Source organism: Eutrema salsugineum, unplaced genomic scaffold (genome assembly GCF_000478725.1).
Source record: "Eutrema salsugineum unplaced genomic scaffold, Eutsalg1_0 scaffold_15, whole genome shotgun sequence".
NCBI lineage: Eukaryota > Viridiplantae > Streptophyta > Magnoliopsida > Brassicales > Brassicaceae > Eutrema > Eutrema salsugineum.
In genome coordinates this window covers 840,701-860,336 of record NW_006256867.1, presented here as the reverse complement: position 1 = coordinate 860,336, position 19,636 = coordinate 840,701, and the positions used below count along the sequence as shown (strand labels likewise).

General features: G+C 40.4%; 5 protein-coding genes, 1 long non-coding RNA gene and 1 other non-coding gene across 7 annotated transcripts; 3 read left to right on the top strand and 4 right to left on the bottom strand.

Annotated features, from left to right (window-relative positions):
- Positions 1-2,535: 2,535 nt before the first annotated feature.
- LOC18021709 (tRNA (cytosine(34)-C(5))-methyltransferase) lies at positions 2,536-6,735 on the top strand. The gene is made up of 15 exons (XM_024158116.1): positions 2,536-2,801; positions 2,992-3,080; positions 3,263-3,329; positions 3,432-3,547; positions 3,661-3,727; positions 3,813-3,861; positions 4,031-4,116; positions 4,202-4,461; positions 4,562-4,617; positions 4,704-4,789; positions 4,871-4,963; positions 5,060-5,372; positions 5,453-5,964; positions 6,049-6,283; positions 6,368-6,735. Exons 1-15 carry the CDS (start codon positions 2,622-2,624, stop codon positions 6,568-6,570), a joined length of 2,412 nt encoding a protein of 803 aa, XP_024013884.1. The 5' UTR covers positions 2,536-2,621; the 3' UTR covers positions 6,571-6,735.
- Positions 6,714-8,493, bottom strand: LOC18021707 (ras-related protein RABA4b). Its single transcript, XM_006404631.2, has 2 exons — positions 8,221-8,493; positions 6,714-7,383 (listed from the first exon to the last, which is right to left on the bottom strand). The coding sequence occupies exons 1-2, from the start codon at positions 8,454-8,456 to the stop codon at positions 6,936-6,938; spliced, it is 684 nt and encodes a 227-aa protein (XP_006404694.1). The 5' UTR covers positions 8,457-8,493; the 3' UTR covers positions 6,714-6,935.
- A 121-nt stretch (positions 8,494-8,614) lies between these two features.
- On the bottom strand, positions 8,615-8,688 carry TRNAI-AAU. Its single transcript has one exon. It is a non-coding gene; the product is annotated as a tRNA-Ile (tRNA).
- Positions 8,689-8,766: 78 nt separating this feature from the next.
- On the top strand, positions 8,767-10,089 carry LOC18021706 (mediator of RNA polymerase II transcription subunit 18). The gene is made up of 5 exons (XM_006404629.2): positions 8,767-8,890; positions 9,050-9,149; positions 9,237-9,294; positions 9,385-9,741; positions 9,837-10,089. Exons 1-5 carry the CDS (start codon positions 8,855-8,857, stop codon positions 9,937-9,939), a joined length of 654 nt encoding a protein of 217 aa, XP_006404692.1. The 5' UTR covers positions 8,767-8,854; the 3' UTR covers positions 9,940-10,089.
- Positions 10,090-10,924: 835 nt separating this feature from the next.
- LOC18021705 (chaperone protein dnaJ A6, chloroplastic) lies at positions 10,925-14,063 on the bottom strand. Its single transcript, XM_006404628.2, has 8 exons — positions 13,953-14,063; positions 13,373-13,483; positions 12,966-13,107; positions 12,801-12,858; positions 12,600-12,642; positions 12,269-12,317; positions 12,074-12,160; positions 10,925-11,990 (listed from the first exon to the last, which is right to left on the bottom strand). The coding sequence occupies exons 2-8, from the start codon at positions 13,462-13,464 to the stop codon at positions 11,136-11,138; spliced, it is 1,326 nt and encodes a 441-aa protein (XP_006404691.1). The 5' UTR covers positions 13,465-13,483; positions 13,953-14,063; the 3' UTR covers positions 10,925-11,135.
- Positions 14,064-14,356: 293 nt separating this feature from the next.
- LOC112088223 lies at positions 14,357-16,153 on the bottom strand. The gene is made up of 5 exons (XR_002900389.1): positions 15,939-16,153; positions 15,695-15,805; positions 15,288-15,466; positions 15,118-15,160; positions 14,357-14,835 (listed from the first exon to the last, which is right to left on the bottom strand). It is a non-coding gene; the product is annotated as an uncharacterized LOC112088223 (long non-coding RNA).
- A 146-nt stretch (positions 16,154-16,299) lies between these two features.
- Positions 16,300-19,631, top strand: LOC112088187 (the record flags this gene model as incomplete). Its single annotated transcript, XM_024158472.1, is given in 4 exon segments — positions 16,300-17,698; positions 17,945-18,260; positions 18,369-19,369; positions 19,372-19,631. Coding segments are annotated over 4 exon segments (2,976 nt in total), but the record flags the coding sequence as incomplete, so codon positions are not given.
- Between the last annotated feature and the right edge of the window lie 5 nt (positions 19,632-19,636).

Below are 19,636 nucleotides of genomic sequence, written 5' to 3'. Positions count from 1 at the left end.
AATTTGATTTTATAAGTAATCAAGTTTTTTTTTTTTTGGAAATGAAGAAGAAGATGGAAGCGTTAACTCTGTACCGTTTCCTCCGAAAATCAATCCCTCTGATGTTTCTTGCTATGCTCGCTACTTTTTTTTCTCTGTCGATGATGCTTCGACCTCGGTTTCCTCAGGTCTCGCGAGCATCGTCATACTCATCGACCAACTCAACCTTAATCACATATTCTCCTACTGCTACGCTCCGATTGAATTACCTGCATGTCTATACTCAAGGCCAGAGAAGAAGTGAGAAAGCTCTATTACAGACACGTCTTCCACAAGGATTGTTTAGAAGGTTGGTTCCAATTGTCAATTGTCAGCTCTGTAGATATCTTTTCTTCACCCATAAAGGTGATTTGATCTCATCTTTTTTTTTTGGTAAAAATGTTAAGTTTTATACCATTTTAGTTTTTGACAGCATTATAGAGATACAACAAAGAAGATGGAAGACACAAAAATAAAAACAAGCTACCAAACAACAACCCTAAAGAATGCAAACCACAACAAGCACGAAATTAGAAAGGTAGAGAAAAAATCATTTTAAGTGCAGAACAGCACACAAATGAATAAACAGCAATCAAACGCTAAGCGAAGACCATCATGTGCCTCAGTCCCGAAAGACTGGAATCCTTTTCATAGTTGCCACGAGCTCATCCTAAGGCAAGTCCTCAAAACATCAAAGACGAAACCTATATCTTCTCAGAGGGGGCACAGAATCTGCATATCTGACAAAGCAGACTCTCTTGAGACCGGCGGCACAGGAGCATCTGCGGACAGCCGGAGAAGCCGCCTACGACCACCATTCCAAGTTCACAAAAGCAAAATCAGAAATCATCTCCCACAGTAACTAGAAAGATGCCAGTGCATAGATGCCGCCTCTATTTAACATGATGCACCATTCTTCAAAAACCTCTGATTAACACCAGAGCCTTTTCTACCAGACCAAACCCACTCAAGGGTCCACACAGTTCAATAAAGAAAATAATGAACATGTACCAGCAATGCTAAGAGCCACCTGGAGGCGCACAAAGCGGCAGCGCATCACCACGATCACAAAAAGCAAAAGGACAACACGCCGTGCCACACGCCTGGAGCCACCATCAAAAAATTTCTGCCACGCAAAACACCGAGAAGACCACGAAGCCAGAACTAGCCAGCGAACCACATCAGACCCACACCCGCCTGCCACGCAAAGAGAGGGAACCTGACCACCGATAGATCCAGCAACCTGTCATCGGAAAAGAAGAGCTCCGACAAGACGCCTGCCTAAGAGGAGGTGGCTTCCAGAGCGACTAAGAAACAGCCGACCACCACTTGGAAAGCAAGACAACACGAAGCTCATCCACCTCCGCACTGCACCACGGAAGTCTCGCCGACCAGAGACCCCACCTGTCTGAGACAGGGGAGATGAGACTGAGGGGGGGAGCCAGTCGCCACAAGAAGCCGCACACTGCAACAAAACCGCGCCGCCACCGCAAACCCTGTCTAAAAGCCTACCTCAAATTTCACCAGATCTGAAAGAGGCACGCTACCCCGTCCTCAAGAGCCAAGCACAACACCTCTGAGCGGACCGGCGAAAGACCAAGCCGTCAACACCGCCTTCGTCGCACCACCTCGTACCGGCCCAACCCACGCCAGAGAAAACCACCGACAACGAAGCTTCAAAAACTTGTGGTAACAAAGAGAGGAAAAGAAAGTAGAGATAGAAAAAAAAACATGAAAAGGGGGGGCTCTCACGACACCGACGAGGAGCGCCAGCCGTCGCCGGCCGGAGAGGGCAGCGGCGGCAGATCTGGAAAACTAGGGCGAACTTGCTCGGGAGAGAAAAGAGGAAGAGAGAGAGAAAATTAATCTGTATCCTTAAACTTGGCTATAAACCTCATCATTTTCTTTTGATCTCATCTTTGTCTTTTTACTCAGCCATTCAATCTCAATGATTTTTCATTCGTTGTGAATAAACAAAAAGAACAAGAAAGGATAACGTTGACGATTATCCTCCATTATGTCAATCATAAAAATTGAAACACTATACACATGTTTTTGGGAAATAATGTTAGAGTGGAATGAAATCCCATCAGATTTTTATTTTATTCCACTCTAACGTTATTTCCTAAAAACAGGTGTATAGTGTTTTAGTTTTCATGACTGACATAATAGAGGATAAAGCTGACGATTATATAGCAGATTGAATCAGACTTAGTTAGTTTGATTTGCATTTTCAATAAGTCGAAGGTAGAGTTGCAAAATAAAAAATTTATTTAGGAGTTTATTTGCAGAAATTTTTTGTAGAAATTGCATATAATTTTTTTTTTTTTTTTTGTAAAAGTTGCACAGAGCCTAATATTTTTGTGAGCCGGGTCTGCGCATGCATAAAGTCACCCGACATGTGCTTGGCAACTATTTAGTTACGAAGAAGAGCTGGGCCTGAAGATATATTCCCATAACCAAAACCCCAAATAAAGCCCAAAAATTTGAAGAAAAACAAAGAAGAAACAACATCACGTCTTTCAGTATTCCCGTAGATTTTCCCAGAGATTTTCCGAATCCGGCGGCGGAAATCAGAATTTTTTTTTCCGGAAGCTACTGTAATGGGAAGAGGAAGACAAAGAGGTCGTTCTCAGAGGAAGCATTTCAAAGAAAGCAGAGAGAATGTCTGGAAACGTCCCAAATCCGATGATACCGTCGACGCTTCCGGCAACGCCGTTCCGGAAAAACCCACCTGGGAACCGATTTTGACTGATAACCCTAATTTCGAGGAATATTACAAGGTAGATTCCGTATCGATTAGAGACTGTTATCTCTTTTTTTTTGCGTTTTCAATTTTTCTTCTCATTAAGTTCAGGTTGTGAGCTATTGAGGGGTTTAGGGTTTTGATTTTAATGTATTTTCCTTTTTTGATTAATGGATCTGAATTTAGTGATAGTATTGTTATTCTAACTCTTGTGCTTGTGTGTGTAGGAACAAGGGGTAGTGAAAGCAGAAGAGTGGGATTTGTTCATGGAGATTCTTCGTAAACCTTTGCCTGCTGCGTTTAGGGTTAACTCCAAGTAATGCTATTTTTCTCTCTTTTCATTATGTAACTTGTTGATAGTCTCAGTGAGGTTTAGGGTTTAAGGTTGAGTTTTAATGTAAAAATCCACAAGGTAAAGTTTATGACTACAACTTGAGATTGGTTCAACATTGCAATTACTAACTAGATTCTGCCTTTTACTTCGTTTATGATTTGCAGTAGCCAATTTTGCGATGATATTATATCGATCTTGGAGAATGACTTCGTGAAATCTCTTCAGGCACAGGTAAAAATACAATGTTTGTAATTGGCATTTTTGTAACGTCTTTCTGTATTAGACTCGAAAATCTATTTGTTCTCATATTTTCTATTTTTAATTGCTTTTTAGGCCATAGAAGATGGTGAATTAGAGGCTATTAAGCCCTTGCCTTGGTATCCGAAGAATCTCGCTTGGCATTCTAATTTTTCTCGAAAGCAGATTAGGAAAAATCAGACACTCGAGAGGTACCTTTTCACTACATTTGAATGTTTTTTGTTACTCTGTTAACTATGAGTATGGTTAAAGAGTTTGTGTGTTAGCTGTGTTACACATTGTTTTTTTTTTATTTTCCTTATAGGTTTCATGAATTTCTGAAACTAGAAAATGAAGTTGGAAACATGACCAGGCAGGAAGCTGTTAGCATGGTAAGATAGCTTATTACTCCCTTCTGCCATTAACGTTGTTCTGTCTTTACTTACATTTATAAAACCGTTGAATTTAATCTTGCAGGTACCTCCTCTCTTCCTCGACGTACATCCAGATCATTTCGTACTTGACAGTGAGTGAATTTTCATTTGATATTGTTTTGAGACCTAAAAGTCTTCAAAGGGCTCGAAAAAGTATTCGTCTTGCTAAAGGAAGACATGTCCACATGACTATATCCACTCTCCGGGAAAATTAGTGGTCAATGGTTACTGATCACTTATCTTCTATTTGTGTCTGAGCAGTGTGTGCTGCTCCGGGTTCCAAAACATTTCAGCTGCTTGAGATTATACATGGAGCATCAGAACCAGGAACTCTACCTAATGGAATGGTTTGTGTTCAACTTCATATTTTTAATTCACAAACGCTGGTTTTAGGTAGATGGATAATTTTATTGTTTTTCCCTTAATAATCAGGTGGTGGCTAATGATGTCGATTTCCAAAGATCTAACCTTCTTATTCACCAAACAAAGCGAATGTGCACAGCCAACTTGATAGTGACTAATCATGAAGGGCAACAGTTTCCCGGTTGCCGCTTGAACAAATCCCGAGCTTCCGAGAAAGGATTAAGTGAAGATATGCCCATCAATCAACTTTCCTTTGACCGTGTTCTTTGCGATGTTCCATGCAGTGGTGATGGTACACTGCGCAAGGCTCCAGACATCTGGCGAAAATGGTATTTTTCACATTTGCCCTTTTTCTTCTATTCCATGTTATGATGCATCTATGTGACATTTCTTCTTGAAAAATTCTTATTCCTTTTGGTTTCTGTACAGGAATTCTGGAATGGGCAATGGACTTCATAGCCTACAAGTTATTCTTGCTATGAGGGGTAAGCTTTTCTTATGTCCAAACACATGAAATTTCTTGTCAGAATGACACGCCTTAATGTTAAGCATCTCTGCTTGGTCTTTTTAGGTTTATCTCTGTTGAAAGTTGGTGGGAAAATGATATACTCAACCTGCTCAATGAATCCAATTGAGGATGAAGCCGTTGTTGCTGAGGTAATTTTCAAGTAACTTACTTCAACTTTCATTATAACTCGTTATAGCTGTAACTGCATAAAAACCCTTGCTTGAATTCAGATTCTTCGAAGGTGTGGAGACTCTGTTGAACTTGTAGATGTTTCCGATAAGCTTCCTGAACTTATACGAAGACCAGGTCTTAAGACATGGAAGGTCAGTTTCTACTACAATTCAACCTATTGAACAAACCCTCTTCTCCAAATCTAATGGGAATATTCATGTAATGTCCCTTGTCCATGTTGGATCCAGGTGCGTGATAAAGGTGGGTGGTTTACTTCTTACAAAGACGTTCCTCAAAACCGTAGAGGCGGAGTTCTTGTGAGCATGTTTCCTTCTGGGCAAAATATCAAGGACTCAACTGAAACAACGCAAGAAAATGAGAATGGTGGTGTTAACGGCTGTGAAGATGGATCCAAAGAAACTGTGGTGGATGCTATTCCTGATGAACCAGTTGTTGAAGTCTCTGATCTTCCACTTGAACGTTGCATGAGGATAGTGCCTCATGATCAGAACACCGGAGGCTTTTTCATCGCCGTCCTTCACAAAGTTTCGCCCTTGCCAGGTGATTGTTAGAACATGTTCCTTGAATTGATGATAATCACCTATGGTTCTGTAGAACTTATAGGTAGTTTTTTCTCACAGAGTTTCAGGAGAAACCAAATCCGAGAAAGCACCCATCTACTAAAACTGCTGATTCAACAGAAAAATCTCCGGCTGAAGAAGCGGTTGTTACTGTTGATGTTGAACCAGCAGAGAGTGCAGTTGAAAAAGTCACAGAAGCAAATTCAAACAATGAGAAAGACGAAAGCTTGGAGCCTGAGAAGAAAAACACAGAGGGAGAAAGCATCACTGAAGAGAAAGAAGCCAATTCAAGTAACGTGGGAGGCAAGAGAAAAGTACCGATGCAAGGGAAGTGGAAAGGCTTCGACCCAATTGTTTTCTTGAAAGACGAAACACTAATCAACAGCATCAAGGAGTTTTACGGAATCAAAGACGAATCATTTCCACTGTATGGTCATCTCGTGGCAAGAAACACCGACACGAGCAGCGTGAAAAGGATTTACTATGTTTCGAAATCAGTCAAGGAAGTTCTTCAGCTGAATTTCGCAGTCGGACAGCAGCTTAAGATCGCATCTGTTGGTCTCAAGATGTTTGTAAGTACACAAAAAATTATATACCTTCTCTCATTTTCGTTGAAACTTGGAAAATTTTTAATTTGTAACCAATCGAAAACACAGGAGAGACAATCAGCAAAAGAAGGTTCAAGCAAGCCGTGCTCGTTCCGTATATCATCCGAGGGGCTACCTGTGATCCTTCCATACATCACCAAACAAATACTTTATACTCCAATGGCGGATTTCAAACATCTTTTGGAATACAAATCGATCAAGTTTCCGGATTTTGTCAATCCACAATTAGGCCAGAAAGCAATTGACCTTGTCTTGGGATGCTGCGTGGTGATTCTCAGCGACGGTGAGTACTGTCTGGTTAATGTTAGAATTGCTTTTGGTTATGTAGAATGTCGTTTTTTTTACGGTTTTGCTGGTATTATTTCAGGTGAAGAACCGGCGAAAGTGGATGCATCGACAATAGCCATCAGTTGCTGGAGAGGGAAGAACAGTTTGGGTGTTATGGTCACTGCTGCGGATTGTCAAGAGCTGCTTGAGAGACTTGCAGAGAGAACTACAAAAACCGAAGTTGGTTCGGTAAATGGAAGCAATGGTGATCAAGGTGGTCCTCAAGCTATGGAGACAGCTTGAAAACCCTTAATAAACTCATCATAACTTCATATTTGTACTTCTCTGTTGTGTTTTTTATTTATTTATTATAATTCACTTTCCTCCCTCCAAATTTCTTTTTCATATAAGCACCATGCATGATGACTTTTGATGAATGGATGACAGACAAAAAATGAAAGCTTTATATTTCCAGTGTAACCATAGGAACAAAATCTTCTGATAAATAAGTTTCAAACAAATGGATGATTACATGACAAATTCCCAAAGAATATACTATGAAAAACCTCTCCCTACCTAACACACCCATTTCAAATTTGCTGAAAATGAAAAAGATTGAATTTTTTTTTTCCTTTTGTTGGAACGGTAGTGGAACAAATCAAGTGGACTTACGAGTTACAACACATGGTGCTCTTAGTGGGGATCTCTTGTGCATGACCCGGGATAACAATCTTCTTTCCAGCCATTGATCCGTGGTTGTTTGAACCGCCTTGGTTTTCGCTAGATGAGAGATTCTTCTTGTTCACTGTGTTGAAGATCTCGGTCAAGAGAGTGTTGAAAGAGTTTTCTACGTTTGTAGAGTTTAAAGCTGAAGTCTCTAGGAAAAATAGCTCTTCTTTCTCTGCAAATTCTTTGGCGTCCTCCATGGGAACCGATCTCTGGTCTTCTAAATCAGACTTGTTACCGATCAGGATGATGACAATGTTCTTATCTGCGTGTGCTCGTAGCTCTTCTAGCCATCGAGGAATGTGGTCAAAGGACTCGCGTTTTGTTATGTCGTAAACCAGCATTGCACCAACAGCACCTCTATAGTACGCGCTTGTAACAGCTCTGTATCTGCTCACAGCCAAGAAAAACACAAGAACGTCACAGATCGAAGCAGCTACATCGTTATGTACAATGGAGATAAGAGGTAAGATTACCACAAAATGCACAAAATGATTAGCCGTTAGTTTTTGATCACACATAATTTGATCTATTATTGAGGTATTAGATCCTCGTAGAGAATCATTCAATCACAGTGACCACTTCAGCTGATAAAAGTTGAGATCTACAGACAAATTCTAACAATGTTTCTCTAAATCAATATCCGATCATATCAAACTCTGGGATTCATTGTACATCAAGTGTCATATTAGTGCATTGAGCAGAGATACGAAAGCAAAATTAATCACCCTCTCAAACAAGGTCGCCTTCAGGTATTCACAGATCCATAATAGCATCGAATTCTAAGAAAAACTTCTCCATTTGAACAAACACGCAAATTTGATGTATATTTTTGGTATTAGATCCTCGTAGAGAATGCTATAACACAATGAATTGTTGCCGAAAACAAAGTAACAAATCATCTAATCACAGTGACCACTCCAGCTGACAAAAGTTGAGATCTACAGACAAATTCTTACACATTCTCTAAATCATTTTTCCGATCACATCAAACTCTGGGATATATGATAGATTATACATCAAGTGTCACATGTGAGCATTGAGAAGAGCGACGAAAGCAAAATGAATCACTCTCTAAGTCAAACCAGGTCGCTTTCAGGTATACGCAGATCCAATTATAGCATCGAATTCTAAGAACTACCTCTCCACTTCAGCAAACGCGGAAAGTAAATCTAACAAAGAGAAGAGAGTTAGTAGTAGAACGAAGATTGGAGAAGGTTATAGTACCGTTCCTGGCCTGCGGTATCCCAGATCTGAGCCTTGATGCTCTTCTCATCAATGACGAGCGTTCGAGTCTGGAACTCGACACCGATCGTGGCTTTGGAATCCATACTGAACTCATCCCTTGTGAATCGAGCTAGCAGCTGCGATTTCCCCACCGCCGAATCGCCGATCAAAACAACCTTGAACACGTAGTCCACTTTTCCCGGCGATGCGCCGTTGTATCCGCCTCCTCCGGCCATCTTTTTCTCTATTTTCGCTGGTTTCACTGAAAGATTAAAAATTGAAGAGAACTAATCGTTGGGCTTTAATGTAATCGTCTACGCTACAGTCTATGTAAACTAACACGTGCGAATGTCGGCACACTTGTGATTGATGGCTGTTCAATGAAAAAAAATAATGGCCTATACAGGGATCGAACCTGTGACCTTCGCGTTATTAGCACGACGCTCTAACCAACTGAGCTAATAGGCCTTGTTGTTTCAATCGTATTTGTTAAATATTTAAACTTAGAGCTAGAATTAACCAAAATCGCAGAAACCTAAGTAACCTATTTCGCCTGAAGGTTTTTTTTTTCCGGTGATAGATCAGAGCTAATGTATTTGTTTTGTATGAACTGAAGAAAACTTTTCAATTTTCAATGGAGTGTGTCGTTCAAGGAATCATTGAGACACAGGTTCGTTTGTTCAGTTCTAAGTGTTCGGATTCATGTAATAAGCTTTTGTAGCTTCCTCTAATGCCAAATTGAAGAAAAACTAGGCTGAACCAAGAGGTTTGTTTATTCATGGGTATTTAGATTTTAAACTATTTGATGAGTTTCTTCTCAATTTTTCAGCATGTTGAAGCGCTTGAGATCCTTCTTCAAGGTCTCTGTGGTGTTCAACGCGAACGCTTGAGAGTTCATGAGCTATGCTTGAAAAGCGGCCCAAATCTTGGTAAGCCATACGAATTTCTCCGAGTTTCATTACTGAAATCTAAAATTCAATCTGCATTTCTTATGTCTATCATGATTCCACATTCAGGAGTTGTGTCATCAGAAGTTAGGCTTTTATGTGATCTTGATCAACCAGAGCCCACATGGTAAAGGCTTCGTCTTTTTGTTGCATATGTTCTTGTTCTTGATTCACCAAAAGGAATCTTAAAAAAAATCCAAGAATGTTGATCATATAGGACTGTTAAACATGTGGGAGGTGCGATGAGAGGTGCAGGAGCTGATCAAATCTCAGTTATGGTAAGAACAATGATTGAAAGCAAAGTAAGCAAGAACGCATTGCGCATGTTCTACGCACTCGGTTACAAACTAGACCACGAGCTTCTCAAAGTTGGATTCGCCTTTCATTTCCAACGGATCGCCCACATAAGCGTCTCTGTGTCATCAGTCAATAAAATGCCAAAGGTTCATGCCATAGATGAGGCGGTTCCTGTAACACCAGGGATGCAGATCGTAGACGTAACAGCTCCTGCAACACCTGAGAATTACAGTGAAGTCGCAGCTGCTGTTTCGTCTTTCTGTGAATTTCTCGCCCCGTAAGATTACTTTCTTTTTTGTTACTCAGTGATAGTGTAATAGTGTGTCTTTGATTTTAAACTCATCAGTGATACATTGGTATGGTTTGTTTCAGGCTTGTTCACTTGTCTAAACCGTTTATTTCCACTGGAGTTGTGCCAACCGCTGCTGCGGCTGCTGCATCTCTTATGTCCGATGGAGGAGGTACTACATTGTAAGCAACTACTTGCAAGTAAAAAATCAAGTGATCTCTCTCATGTTAGATCTCGTTTTGGTTCAATGTAGTAGTGAGTTGTTTACATCACACAATGGCTGTGGAAACTTGTGAATCACTAGAGTTTAATGCCATCAGTTAGGTATCTCTTCAAGATTCACAATTTGCACTAGATTTTTGTGTCCACTCAACCTCTTGGTAATATATGGCGTTTGAGAGATTTTGAAGCTTTTGATTTCAGAGGAAGAATGTGCATTTTGACAAAAGCTTTCGAACATGATAAAAATCAATGTCTTTGAAGAATCTGAGACCAAAGATTGCTTATTCATGGTTAAACAAAAGTTATATTCCACAATAGATTGCTCATTCATGGTTAAGTCAATGTTTTTCAAGAACCTGAGACCAAAGATTGCTCATTCATGGTTAAACAAAAGTTACATTCCACAAAACGTTGTTATTACTAGAAACTAAAAATGCTGCTATGAATCATCAAAAGGAGTGGTGCCACAGTTTCCTAGCGCATAGGTCTCATAGCTTCTGAGGTCGAGAGTTGGAGCAATAGATGGATCAATCGGAAACGAGTAAACAGTGTAGAAACGAATCGTAATCGAAGACTGTGGCCACAACATTACACCACACCATCTCCCCACGAATCCCTCGTCCGACCCTATCCAAGGAGATCAATGCACATATGATATCCTTCTCTAAAAATAAAAAAATGACAAGGAATAATATGTAAAAAATATTTCTAATAAATTATGTATTTTTTTGAGGAATGCAGAGAAATGTTTGTATTTTTAAAGAATGAACCCATTCATTAATCACCAACTAGAGCCTTAGTGAGTTTTACCTGAATATTTTGGGAATAAGGTGCAATAACAAAATTTTATTGTTGAAAACAAAATGTGTGCATTTATTACCCAATCACAATTAAATTCCAAATATAAAAATGAGCACTAGACCCTAGCAGTATACATCAAAACTAAAAATTCGAACAACAAAATCAAAGAGTTATGAATGTTATTCCAATTTTCTTCACCACAACAACAAATTATCATCTTCCTCCCTTTGCTTCTTTAAAGCTTCCTCTTTCCAAGAGCCATTCCAATTTTGAAAAGCTAATAGAGCAGAACAATGTGTATATATAATTATATATATTAGAATCACATTTCCAAATGTCAAAACTTCCTTTCTTTCTAATCATCTACTGCTGCTACTATTAGCAGTCTTGTTCTTGCTCATATCAGCAAGCTCCTCAATAAGCTTCTTCTCCTCTTTGCTCAATCTCTTAGGTATCTCCACTTGCACTCTCACCAACTGATCCCCTCTCATATTACTCTTGTTCAACACCGGAACTCCCTTTTTCGCCATCACCAGCGTCGTGCTCGGCTGTGTCCCCGCCGGTACTTTCAAATCCACCGTCCCATCCACCGTCGGTACTTTCAAAGTCGTCCCAAGAATCGCATCGATATACGATATCTTGCAAGTGTAGAGAATGTTAGTATCGTCACGTTTCAAAACCGGGTCTGGTATAACCTCTATAACAACAAACAAATCTCCCGGTGAACCGCCTCTCTTCCCGGCATTGCCTTCTCCTCTCACTCTTAACCGGCTACCGGAATCAACCCCAGCCGGTACTTTGAGACTTATCCGTTTCGTCTTCCTCACGCGTCCATCTCCTGAGCAAGTACCACACGGAGTCGAGATCTCTCCGGTGCCGTTACAGGAAGAGCAAGTCATGACTTGTTGGAACACGCCGAGAGGAGTTCTTGCTGATGAAACCACTTGACCTTGTCCGCCACACGTGGTGCATTTGGTCGGTTTGGTTCCTGGTTTTGCACCTGAGCCATCGCAAGTCCCGCAGCTCTCGAGCCGAGATATCTCTATCTCTTTCTCCATCCCGAAAACAGCTTCTTTGAAGTTCAAGATTAGTGTGTAGTACTCGTCTTGACCATCCACGGCTCTGCTTCTTGAACCTCTACCCATTCCACCTCCTCCCATCCCGCCCATGCCTTCGAATAATGACTCGAATAGATCGAACGGATTACTAAAATCCTATGAAAAAACCAAACCAAGAAGTGATTAGAGAGTTGTCTTTAAAGAAGAAATCTGTGAATCTTTGTTTTGGAACAACGTACCCCCATGCCTCCCATTCCACCAGCACCTTTAACTCCGGCCTCACCATACCTATCGTAAAGAGATTTCTTTTCATCATCTGATAAGACCTGCATAGGCAAAAAAATTGTTCTTTTAGTCAACAGAAATCTCTCAAAAGGCAGCAGTAAAAGTTTGAACTTTGCAGAGGCAAAGGAGAAGTTGGTTTTCAATTTCACCTCATAAGCATTACTTATTTCTTTGAATTTCTCTTCTGCACCAGGATCCCTGTAAGCACACACCAAACTTGTAAACAACACGGTGACGATTTTCGATTTTAGAAGCATCAGTCTTGAACGAAAAATATAGCAGTTTCTGAGCATTTCATATTTTAGGTCTGTATTTCGCTAATGCCTATAAGTTTTGAAGGTTGATGATTTTCCCAATCCGGCATATCTTACATTTGGCTACATAGATTAAGGTTCTTATGTTGTACTTGAGTGGTCGATCCTATCTTCACGTTCTCAAGATATACAGCAGCAGTCTTATCAAATGCAGTTTCTCACTTACTTGTTCACATCCGGATGGTAATTCCTAGCCAACTTCCGATAAGCTGAAACAAGAGCAAGGAAGAGTGAATCAGTGTCATATACCAAAAAGTACAAGTAAAAACAAAACACAAGAAACACAAAGAGAAGAATTCAGAAACATATGTAAAGCAGTTTATAAACAAGTGAATCTCTTAACATTCAGAAGAAAATGGAAACATACCGCTTTTAATCTCAGATTTGGTTGCATTTTTTGAAACTCCCAAGACCGAATAGTAATCCTAAAATGGCACACAATCACACATCAACAAATCAAGATCATAACAGAAGCGATCTAAGCAATACAGATGTACACATTCTGCAAGGGCAAGAAAATTGGAACACTTACCGCATCAGCTCTTACAGTGAAGCGAGATCCTCTGCGAGGATGCATATTTCTGGACGTTCCCGTCATCGACAAGAAGGGCAAGGAACCATTTGAGAACATACTCGACCTTGTAGTTCCCAACCAATTAATTGGTCTCATGGAACTGCAAGGTTGTTAAAAGAGAAACCTTTAATGCTACTTTAGATACATAACTCTTCCAAAAACGTCTCTTTTTATTGCCTCATTGTCCAAGGAATACTCTTCATAGCGTCAAAACTCTTAGTCTAGAAACCACAATATTAATAACTCCAATAGCAATTCTACAAAGACTGATCTTAGCGCAATGTCAACAAATCAAACTAGTTTCGATATCACTACGTCAAGAACTTATTCCAATTCAGAGACTTAAGTAAAACAGAAAATCATACTTTTGATGACGAGTTGATTCGACTCTGCTCGGATAATAAGCTCTCACTGCAAATTGAGCAACGCAAGTACTTCCAAATTGTAGTAGAGCCATTTTAAGCTCAGTACACTCCCTGCAACACAATTAAGTAACTTCACCGTCAAAATCTGGCTTTCTTACTCTATAAATCAAAAGCTGACTCAATACTTGAACAGAAGAAACATTTGCATCATCAACAAGAGGGAACAATGAGACTGGGATTTAGCACATAAATTTAAATCCCAAGCAGAATCAGAATTTCAATTTCACAGGAATAATAAACAGTGCCCATAACAGAATTTCAATTTCTTCATCGACTAAACCAGAAAAAAGGCAAAATCATTTCTGAAGAAATCCGAATTAAGCGGCCAAAGGTTCCTAGTCGGATTCCAGACGCCGCAATTCTTCCCTCTCCGAGTTAAAAAAAAGTGTAAAACCTCGAAAACGTCGTTGCTTCGATGGATTCAATCGAAGGAAATAAAAAGCCTAAAGGAGAGGAGAGATAGAGAAGATGCGAACACAGAGATTTCTCTGTAGTGGAGGAATCTAGAGGTGAATCGTACCGTAAATCAAATGGTCGACGAAGGGAGAAGGAAGAGCTTTGCGAGCGAGAGAGAGAGATAAGAAAGCTGAGTAGAGAAACGAATGAAAGGAGGTTGCTAGAAGAACGTAGCCCTTTTCTTATTTTTTTAAACTTTTTGATAATTCTTTATTTACAATTTTTATTATTATTAAATAAAATCAAGAAAGAAAATATTATTAGGTGGGAAAAAAAGAGTAAAAAATAAGAATCTTTGCAGAGCATGGGAATCTAGAATGTATATACAAATGGAATAATATTGCTACACTTTTCTTTTCTGTAAAAATTATAGATTAATAATATAGAATTACATATAAATGTTTATTGATATCTCCACCTTGTTAGTATTATTATATCCAGGATATGATACTGTTTCTCTGATACAAATTTAGAACTTTTTAACTTATCAAACCAAAAGAACTACTTTCTACACCTTGAAAGCTGGTCTTGTTTTGCTAATACATCAGCCACATGATTAACATTTCTATAAACATACAAGAAATCGAAAGAAAAAAAGATCCTGGAATCATGATGGAGAGAGGTGATGCCAACTACTTAAAAACATTTTGGAATCATCACAAAAAGTTGCCTTGTTACAACTTATAAACCAACCTTATGAAGATACACTTTTGTAAGAGAAAGATTGATTTCACAATCTCAGAGTAACTATAACGAATCTTCTTCTCCTCTTTTCCCTCAATCTCGTAGGTATCTCCACTTGCAGTCACGCCAACTGATCCCTTCTTCAATACCGGAACTCCGTTTTTCTCCATCACCAGAGTCGTGCTCTGTTGTGTCCATGTCGTCCCTAAAATCGCATTGATATAAAACATCTTGCAAGTGTAGAGTATACTGCATCAGGATCCCTGTAAGCACGGAATACAATTTCAAACAAGAAGGTGACACAATTTCATAACTTCAGAAGTATCACTGGTGAAGATAAACAAGCGGTTTCTGAGCATTTCATATTTCCCGGTCTGTGTTTAGCTAATGCATGTGAGTTTTGAAGTCATCTTGTTTTTGGCATTTCTAAAGTTTGGCTAACAGAGATTAAGGTTCTTATATCATACTGCAGTGTCAATGTTGTTATTTACTCGTTCTCAAGATATACAACACCGATCTTCATAAGATGGGAGTTTTTCACTTACTTGTTCACATCTGGATGGTAACTAAGAGCCAGCTTCCGATAAGCTGAAACAAGAGCAAGGAAGAGTGAATCAATATTGTCAACCATTTATATACAGAGAATTGCACACAATCATCACCCATAAGCAATCAAGATCATAACAGTAGTGATCTAAGCAAGTCAGATACACACATTCTGCAAATGCTAGAGAACAGGACCAAGCACCGAATCAGCTCTAACAGTGAAGCGAGATCCTCTGCGGTTCTGCATATTTCTGGACATTCCCGACATCGACAAGAAGGTCAAGGAACCCATGTAAGAACATACTAGACTTTGAAGCTCCCAAATAGTTTATTTGGCTCCTCATGGAACTGCAAGGTTGCGAGAAGGAAAACCTTTAATGCTATTTCAGATATGTAACTCTTCCAAAAACTTCTCTTTTTCTTGTCTCATTGTCCAAGGAATACTCTTCAAAGTGGTAAAACTCAGTCGAGAAATCACATAAAGTTTAATAGCAATTCTACAAAGACGATTCCCAATGTCAACTATGTCAAGAACTAAATGCAATCGAGAGACTTAAAACAGAAAAAAATTCATACTTTTGATGGCGGGCTGATTCGACTCTGCTCGGATAATAACCTTTCACTGCAAATTGAGCAACAAACGTACTTCCAAATTGTATTAGAGCCATTTTTAGCTCAATACACTCCCTGCAACACCATCAAGTATCACAAATCAAAAGCTAACTCATCACTTGAATAAACAAAACAAGAAAAATAAACAAACAATATTTGCATCACCAACAAGCAAAAACAATGAGCTGGGAATTTTAACACGACGTACTTAATCCCAGGCAGAATTAGACTTTCACGATTTCTTCATTCACTAAACCAAAAAGGCAAAATCATTTTTATATAAGTCCGAAGCAAAGATCAAGAACCTCGAAAACTTTGTTGCTTCTTCGATGGTAGACAAAACCTAAAATGAGAGGAGAGATAGAGAAGATGCGAATACAGAGGATTTCGGGTTTAGGGTTTTTAAGGCTTGTTTTAAGTCACATATGACTCATTTATACTTTGTCCAAGAGCTAACCGATTTGAGACCATTTCATACACAACTAGATTTGAACCTGTCCTCTCTTTGATTTTTTTACATCATTTAAGAAGAGGTCTTTAATTTTAGGTTGATAGTACTTTTCTAAATTTTGGACGTGGGAGAGAGAGAGCGACCACCGGGGGATCCGCCTGATGCCGCTGGATTGTGGGTATCAAAAGTCACGGGTAGGGCTGCGGGTGGGATGCCTACCCCAGAAAGTGTGTTGGATGATGAGTTTGTTGTGTCGATGGTACAGTTGGAGTTTCCGGATGGTGAGGAGGGGGAACCGGTGGTTACGATTGGGGAAGAAGTGATAGAAGCTATGCATGGGTTATGGAAGAAATGTATGATAGTGAAAGTGTTGGGGAAACAAATTCCGATCCAGATGCTTAATCGAAAACTTCGTGAGATGTGGAAGCTGAAGGGGGAGATGTACGTCATGGACCTACCTAGGCAGTTTTTAATTGTTCGTTTTGAGTTGGAAGAGGAGTATTTGGTAGCATTAACAGGAAGTCCATGGCGGATTTTCGGTAGTTACTTGATGGTGCAGGATTGGTCACCAAGTTTTGATCCTCTTAGGGATGAAATTGTTACCACGCCGGTGTGGTTAAGGTTGACGAATATTCCAGTCCATTATTACCATAGATCGATCCTAATGAGCATTGCGAAAGGACTTAGCAAACCGATTAAGGTGGATATGGCTACCCTTAATTTTGAGAGAGCTCGATTTGCAAGAATATGTGTGGAAGTGAACCTATCTAAGCCATTGAAGGGCACGATATTAATCAATGGGGAGAGATATTTTGTGGCGTATGAGGGATTGGTGAATATATGTTCATCTTGTGGGATCTATGGTCATTCAATTCATGCTTGTCCTAAGCGTAGAGTGGAGAAGGACGTGAGTCCAGTGGTGATGGAGGATAATTCTAGAGAAGTTGCACCACCTCAAGAAGAAGAGGGTTTCACGGTGGTTAGAAGCCGGGAACGGAGGCAGTCTAAAGCAGTGGTTTTTTCGGCGGGTTCTGATGGGGGAGGATCGTCGAGGAATCTCCGGGAGATCACGCAGAATCAGGAATTGGAGATCTCAAATCGGTTTGGTGGTTTGGAGGTAGATTTGGTATTCCCCGTAACAAGGAAAGGTTTAAATGTGGGTGAGGCAAATAAGGAGAATGAGATTATGCTCCTTAATGCACAGAAGGATTCACGTGGTACACAAGGAAGAGATGCAAGGTCCGGTTTAGTTGTGGAGAAGAATAAAAATGTTACGAAAAATGGGTCCAAGGCGAAGAGAAATGGATCGGGTAAGGTTGGTGAGCCCAGTGGGCCGAAACAAAGACAAGGCCCATCGACTTTGACATCGAGAGGACTTGTGTTTGGACCGGCGAAAGGAGAGGAGATGCTCTCAGCTAATGGAAAAAGGCTAAGAGTTGAATCAGTGGGAATGGGAAGACCAGGTGGAGCTTTTGTTAGTGTCCGTGAGGTTGCTTTGAGCGAGCCGAGTGGGAAAAGTTCCGAGACAGGATAAGATGGGAGTACTAAGTTGGTTTCTTCTAGAATGGAGGAGGATAGTGCTTCGGTTGAGAGGGTAATGCCTGATGGGGAGACGTAGTTGGGTAGGGCTTAATGTCACGCCCCGGTAGTTTTGCAGCTATACAACATTTATCTGATGGATTGTCTATTATGGAACTGCCGGGGGGCGAATAAACCCAATTTCAAGAGAGCAATACGCTATATGTTGAAGAAGTTTAAAACAGATGTCCTAGCCTTGTTTGAAACTCATGCTGGAGGTGACAGAGCGGGAAGAATCTGTCAAGGACTAGGTTTTGAGAATTCGTTTCGGGTTGATGCGGTGGGTCAGAGTGGTGGTATTTGGCTTTTATGGAGGTCGGGTATCGGGGATATGAGTATTGTGGAGTCGTCTAGTCAATTTATTGCGGCGAAACTACAGAATGGTGCAGAGGTCTTGTCTATTATCGTCGTGTACGCAGCTCCTTCGGAGAGTAGACGAAGTGGTTTATGGGAGCAGTTGAGTGCAGTTGTACAGCGGCTAGAAGGTCCTCTGATAATTGGAGCAGACTTTAATACGATTGTCCCGTTAGATGAAAGAACTGGAGGGAATGGGAGGCTGTCTAGTGATTCACTTGCTTTTGGGGATTGGATCAATAATCTATCTCTAATTGATATGGGTTATAGTGGACAAAAGTTTACATGGAAACGTGGGAGAGAGCAGGAGAATTTCGTGGCAAAACGGTTGGATCGAGTACTTTGTTGTGCTCATGCAAGGTTGAAGTGGCAAGAGGCTCGGGTTAAGCATCTTCCCTTTTTAGCGTCGAATCACGCTCCCTTGTATGTCCAACTCTGCCCCGAAGTAAGTTGTGATCCGAGTAGAAGGCCTTTTTGCTTCGAAGCAGCTTGGCTTAAACACCCGAGCTTCAAGGATTTGATCACGGCGTCATGGAATAATACGATTAAGACGCCGGAAGCGTTGAATGAGTTACGAGTCAAGCTCAAGAGATGGAACCGGGCTGTGTTTGGGGATGTTCATAGACGTAAGGAGGAGTTGATGGCGGAGATAAAAACCGTTCAAGAGGCTCTTGAGCTGAGTCAAACCGATACACTCTTACACGAAGAGGAGGTATTGCTGCGGAAATTTGAAGAGGTTTTGGAACAAGAGGAAGTGTTGTGGTTCCAGAAATCAAGAGAACAAAAAATTGCACTTGGGGACAGAAATACGAAATATTTCCATATGTCTACGGTGATACGGAGAAGACGGAATCGTATTGAGCAGTTGAAGAATGATGAGAACCAATGGATCACAGACGCTAATGTATTAGAGCAGATGGCGGTGGCTTATTACAAGCGTTTGTACTCAATGGAAGATGTGCCGAGTGAAGTTGTAATGCCTCCTAGAGATGGGTTTGTGACTCTTACCCGTGAGGAGAGGGAGAGTTTGAATACACCGTTTTCAGGGAGGAAAGTTAAGGAAGCAGTGAGGGGTATGGAACGATTTAAGGCACCGGGGCCTGATAGTTATCAACCTATCTTTTACCATGAATGCTGGGACATTGTAGGCGAATCGGTGATACGTTTCGTCTTAGATTTCTTTGAATCGGGTACTTTACCGGCTGAGACTAATGATGCTTTAGTGGTTCTAATAGCTAAAGTATCAAAGCCAGAGAGATTACACAGTTTAGGCCGATAAGCTTGTGTAATGTCATTTTTAAAACAATCACGAAGATGATGGTAATACGACTTAAGAAGGTGATCGCGAAGCTGATTGGTCCTGCACAGTCTACTTTTATTCCCGGGAGATTGAATATGGATAATATCGTGGTGGTACAAGAAACGGTCCATTCAATGCGTAAGATGAAGGGTCGAAAATGGTGGATGCTCTTGAAACTTGATTTAGAGAAAGCATATGATCGAGTTAGATGGGATTTCCTGGA

What these genes read in the sequence shown, in the direction of transcription:
- LOC18021709 (XM_024158116.1), top strand. Translation starts at nt 2,622, where the DNA reads ATGGGAAGAGGAAGACAAAGAGGTCGTTCTCAGAGGAAGCATTTCAAA. An exon ending in CTGTTGGTCTCAAGATGTTT is followed by an intron (nt 5,965 to 6,048) that starts GTAAGTACACAA and finishes TCGAAAACACAG; the next exon opens with GAGAGACAATCAGCAAAAGA. An exon ending in CGTGGTGATTCTCAGCGACG is followed by an intron (nt 6,284 to 6,367) that starts GTGAGTACTGTC and finishes GTATTATTTCAG; the next exon opens with GTGAAGAACCGGCGAAAGTG.
- LOC18021707 (XM_006404631.2), bottom strand. Translation starts at nt 8,456, where the DNA reads ATGGCCGGAGGAGGCGGATACAACGGCGCATCGCCGGGAAAAGTGGAC. An exon ending in GATACCGCAGGCCAGGAACG is followed by an intron (nt 7,384 to 8,220) that starts GTACTATAACCT and finishes GGCTGTGAGCAG; the next exon opens with ATACAGAGCTGTTACAAGCG.
- LOC18021706 (XM_006404629.2), top strand. Translation starts at nt 8,855, where the DNA reads ATGGAGTGTGTCGTTCAAGGAATCATTGAGACACAG. An exon ending in AAGGAATCATTGAGACACAG is followed by an intron (nt 8,891 to 9,049) that starts GTTCGTTTGTTC and finishes TCAATTTTTCAG; the next exon opens with CATGTTGAAGCGCTTGAGAT. An exon ending in TTCTGTGAATTTCTCGCCCC is followed by an intron (nt 9,742 to 9,836) that starts GTAAGATTACTT and finishes GGTTTGTTTCAG; the next exon opens with GCTTGTTCACTTGTCTAAAC.
- LOC18021705 (XM_006404628.2), bottom strand. Translation starts at nt 13,464, where the DNA reads ATGGCTCTACTACAATTTGGAAGTACTTGCGTTGCTCAATTTGCAGTG. An exon ending in AAATAAGTAATGCTTATGAG is followed by an intron (nt 12,161 to 12,268) that starts GTGAAATTGAAA and finishes TTGCCTATGCAG; the next exon opens with GTCTTATCAGATGATGAAAA. An exon ending in GTGGAATGGGAGGCATGGGG is followed by an intron (nt 11,991 to 12,073) that starts GTACGTTGTTCC and finishes GTTTTTTCATAG; the next exon opens with GATTTTAGTAATCCGTTCGA.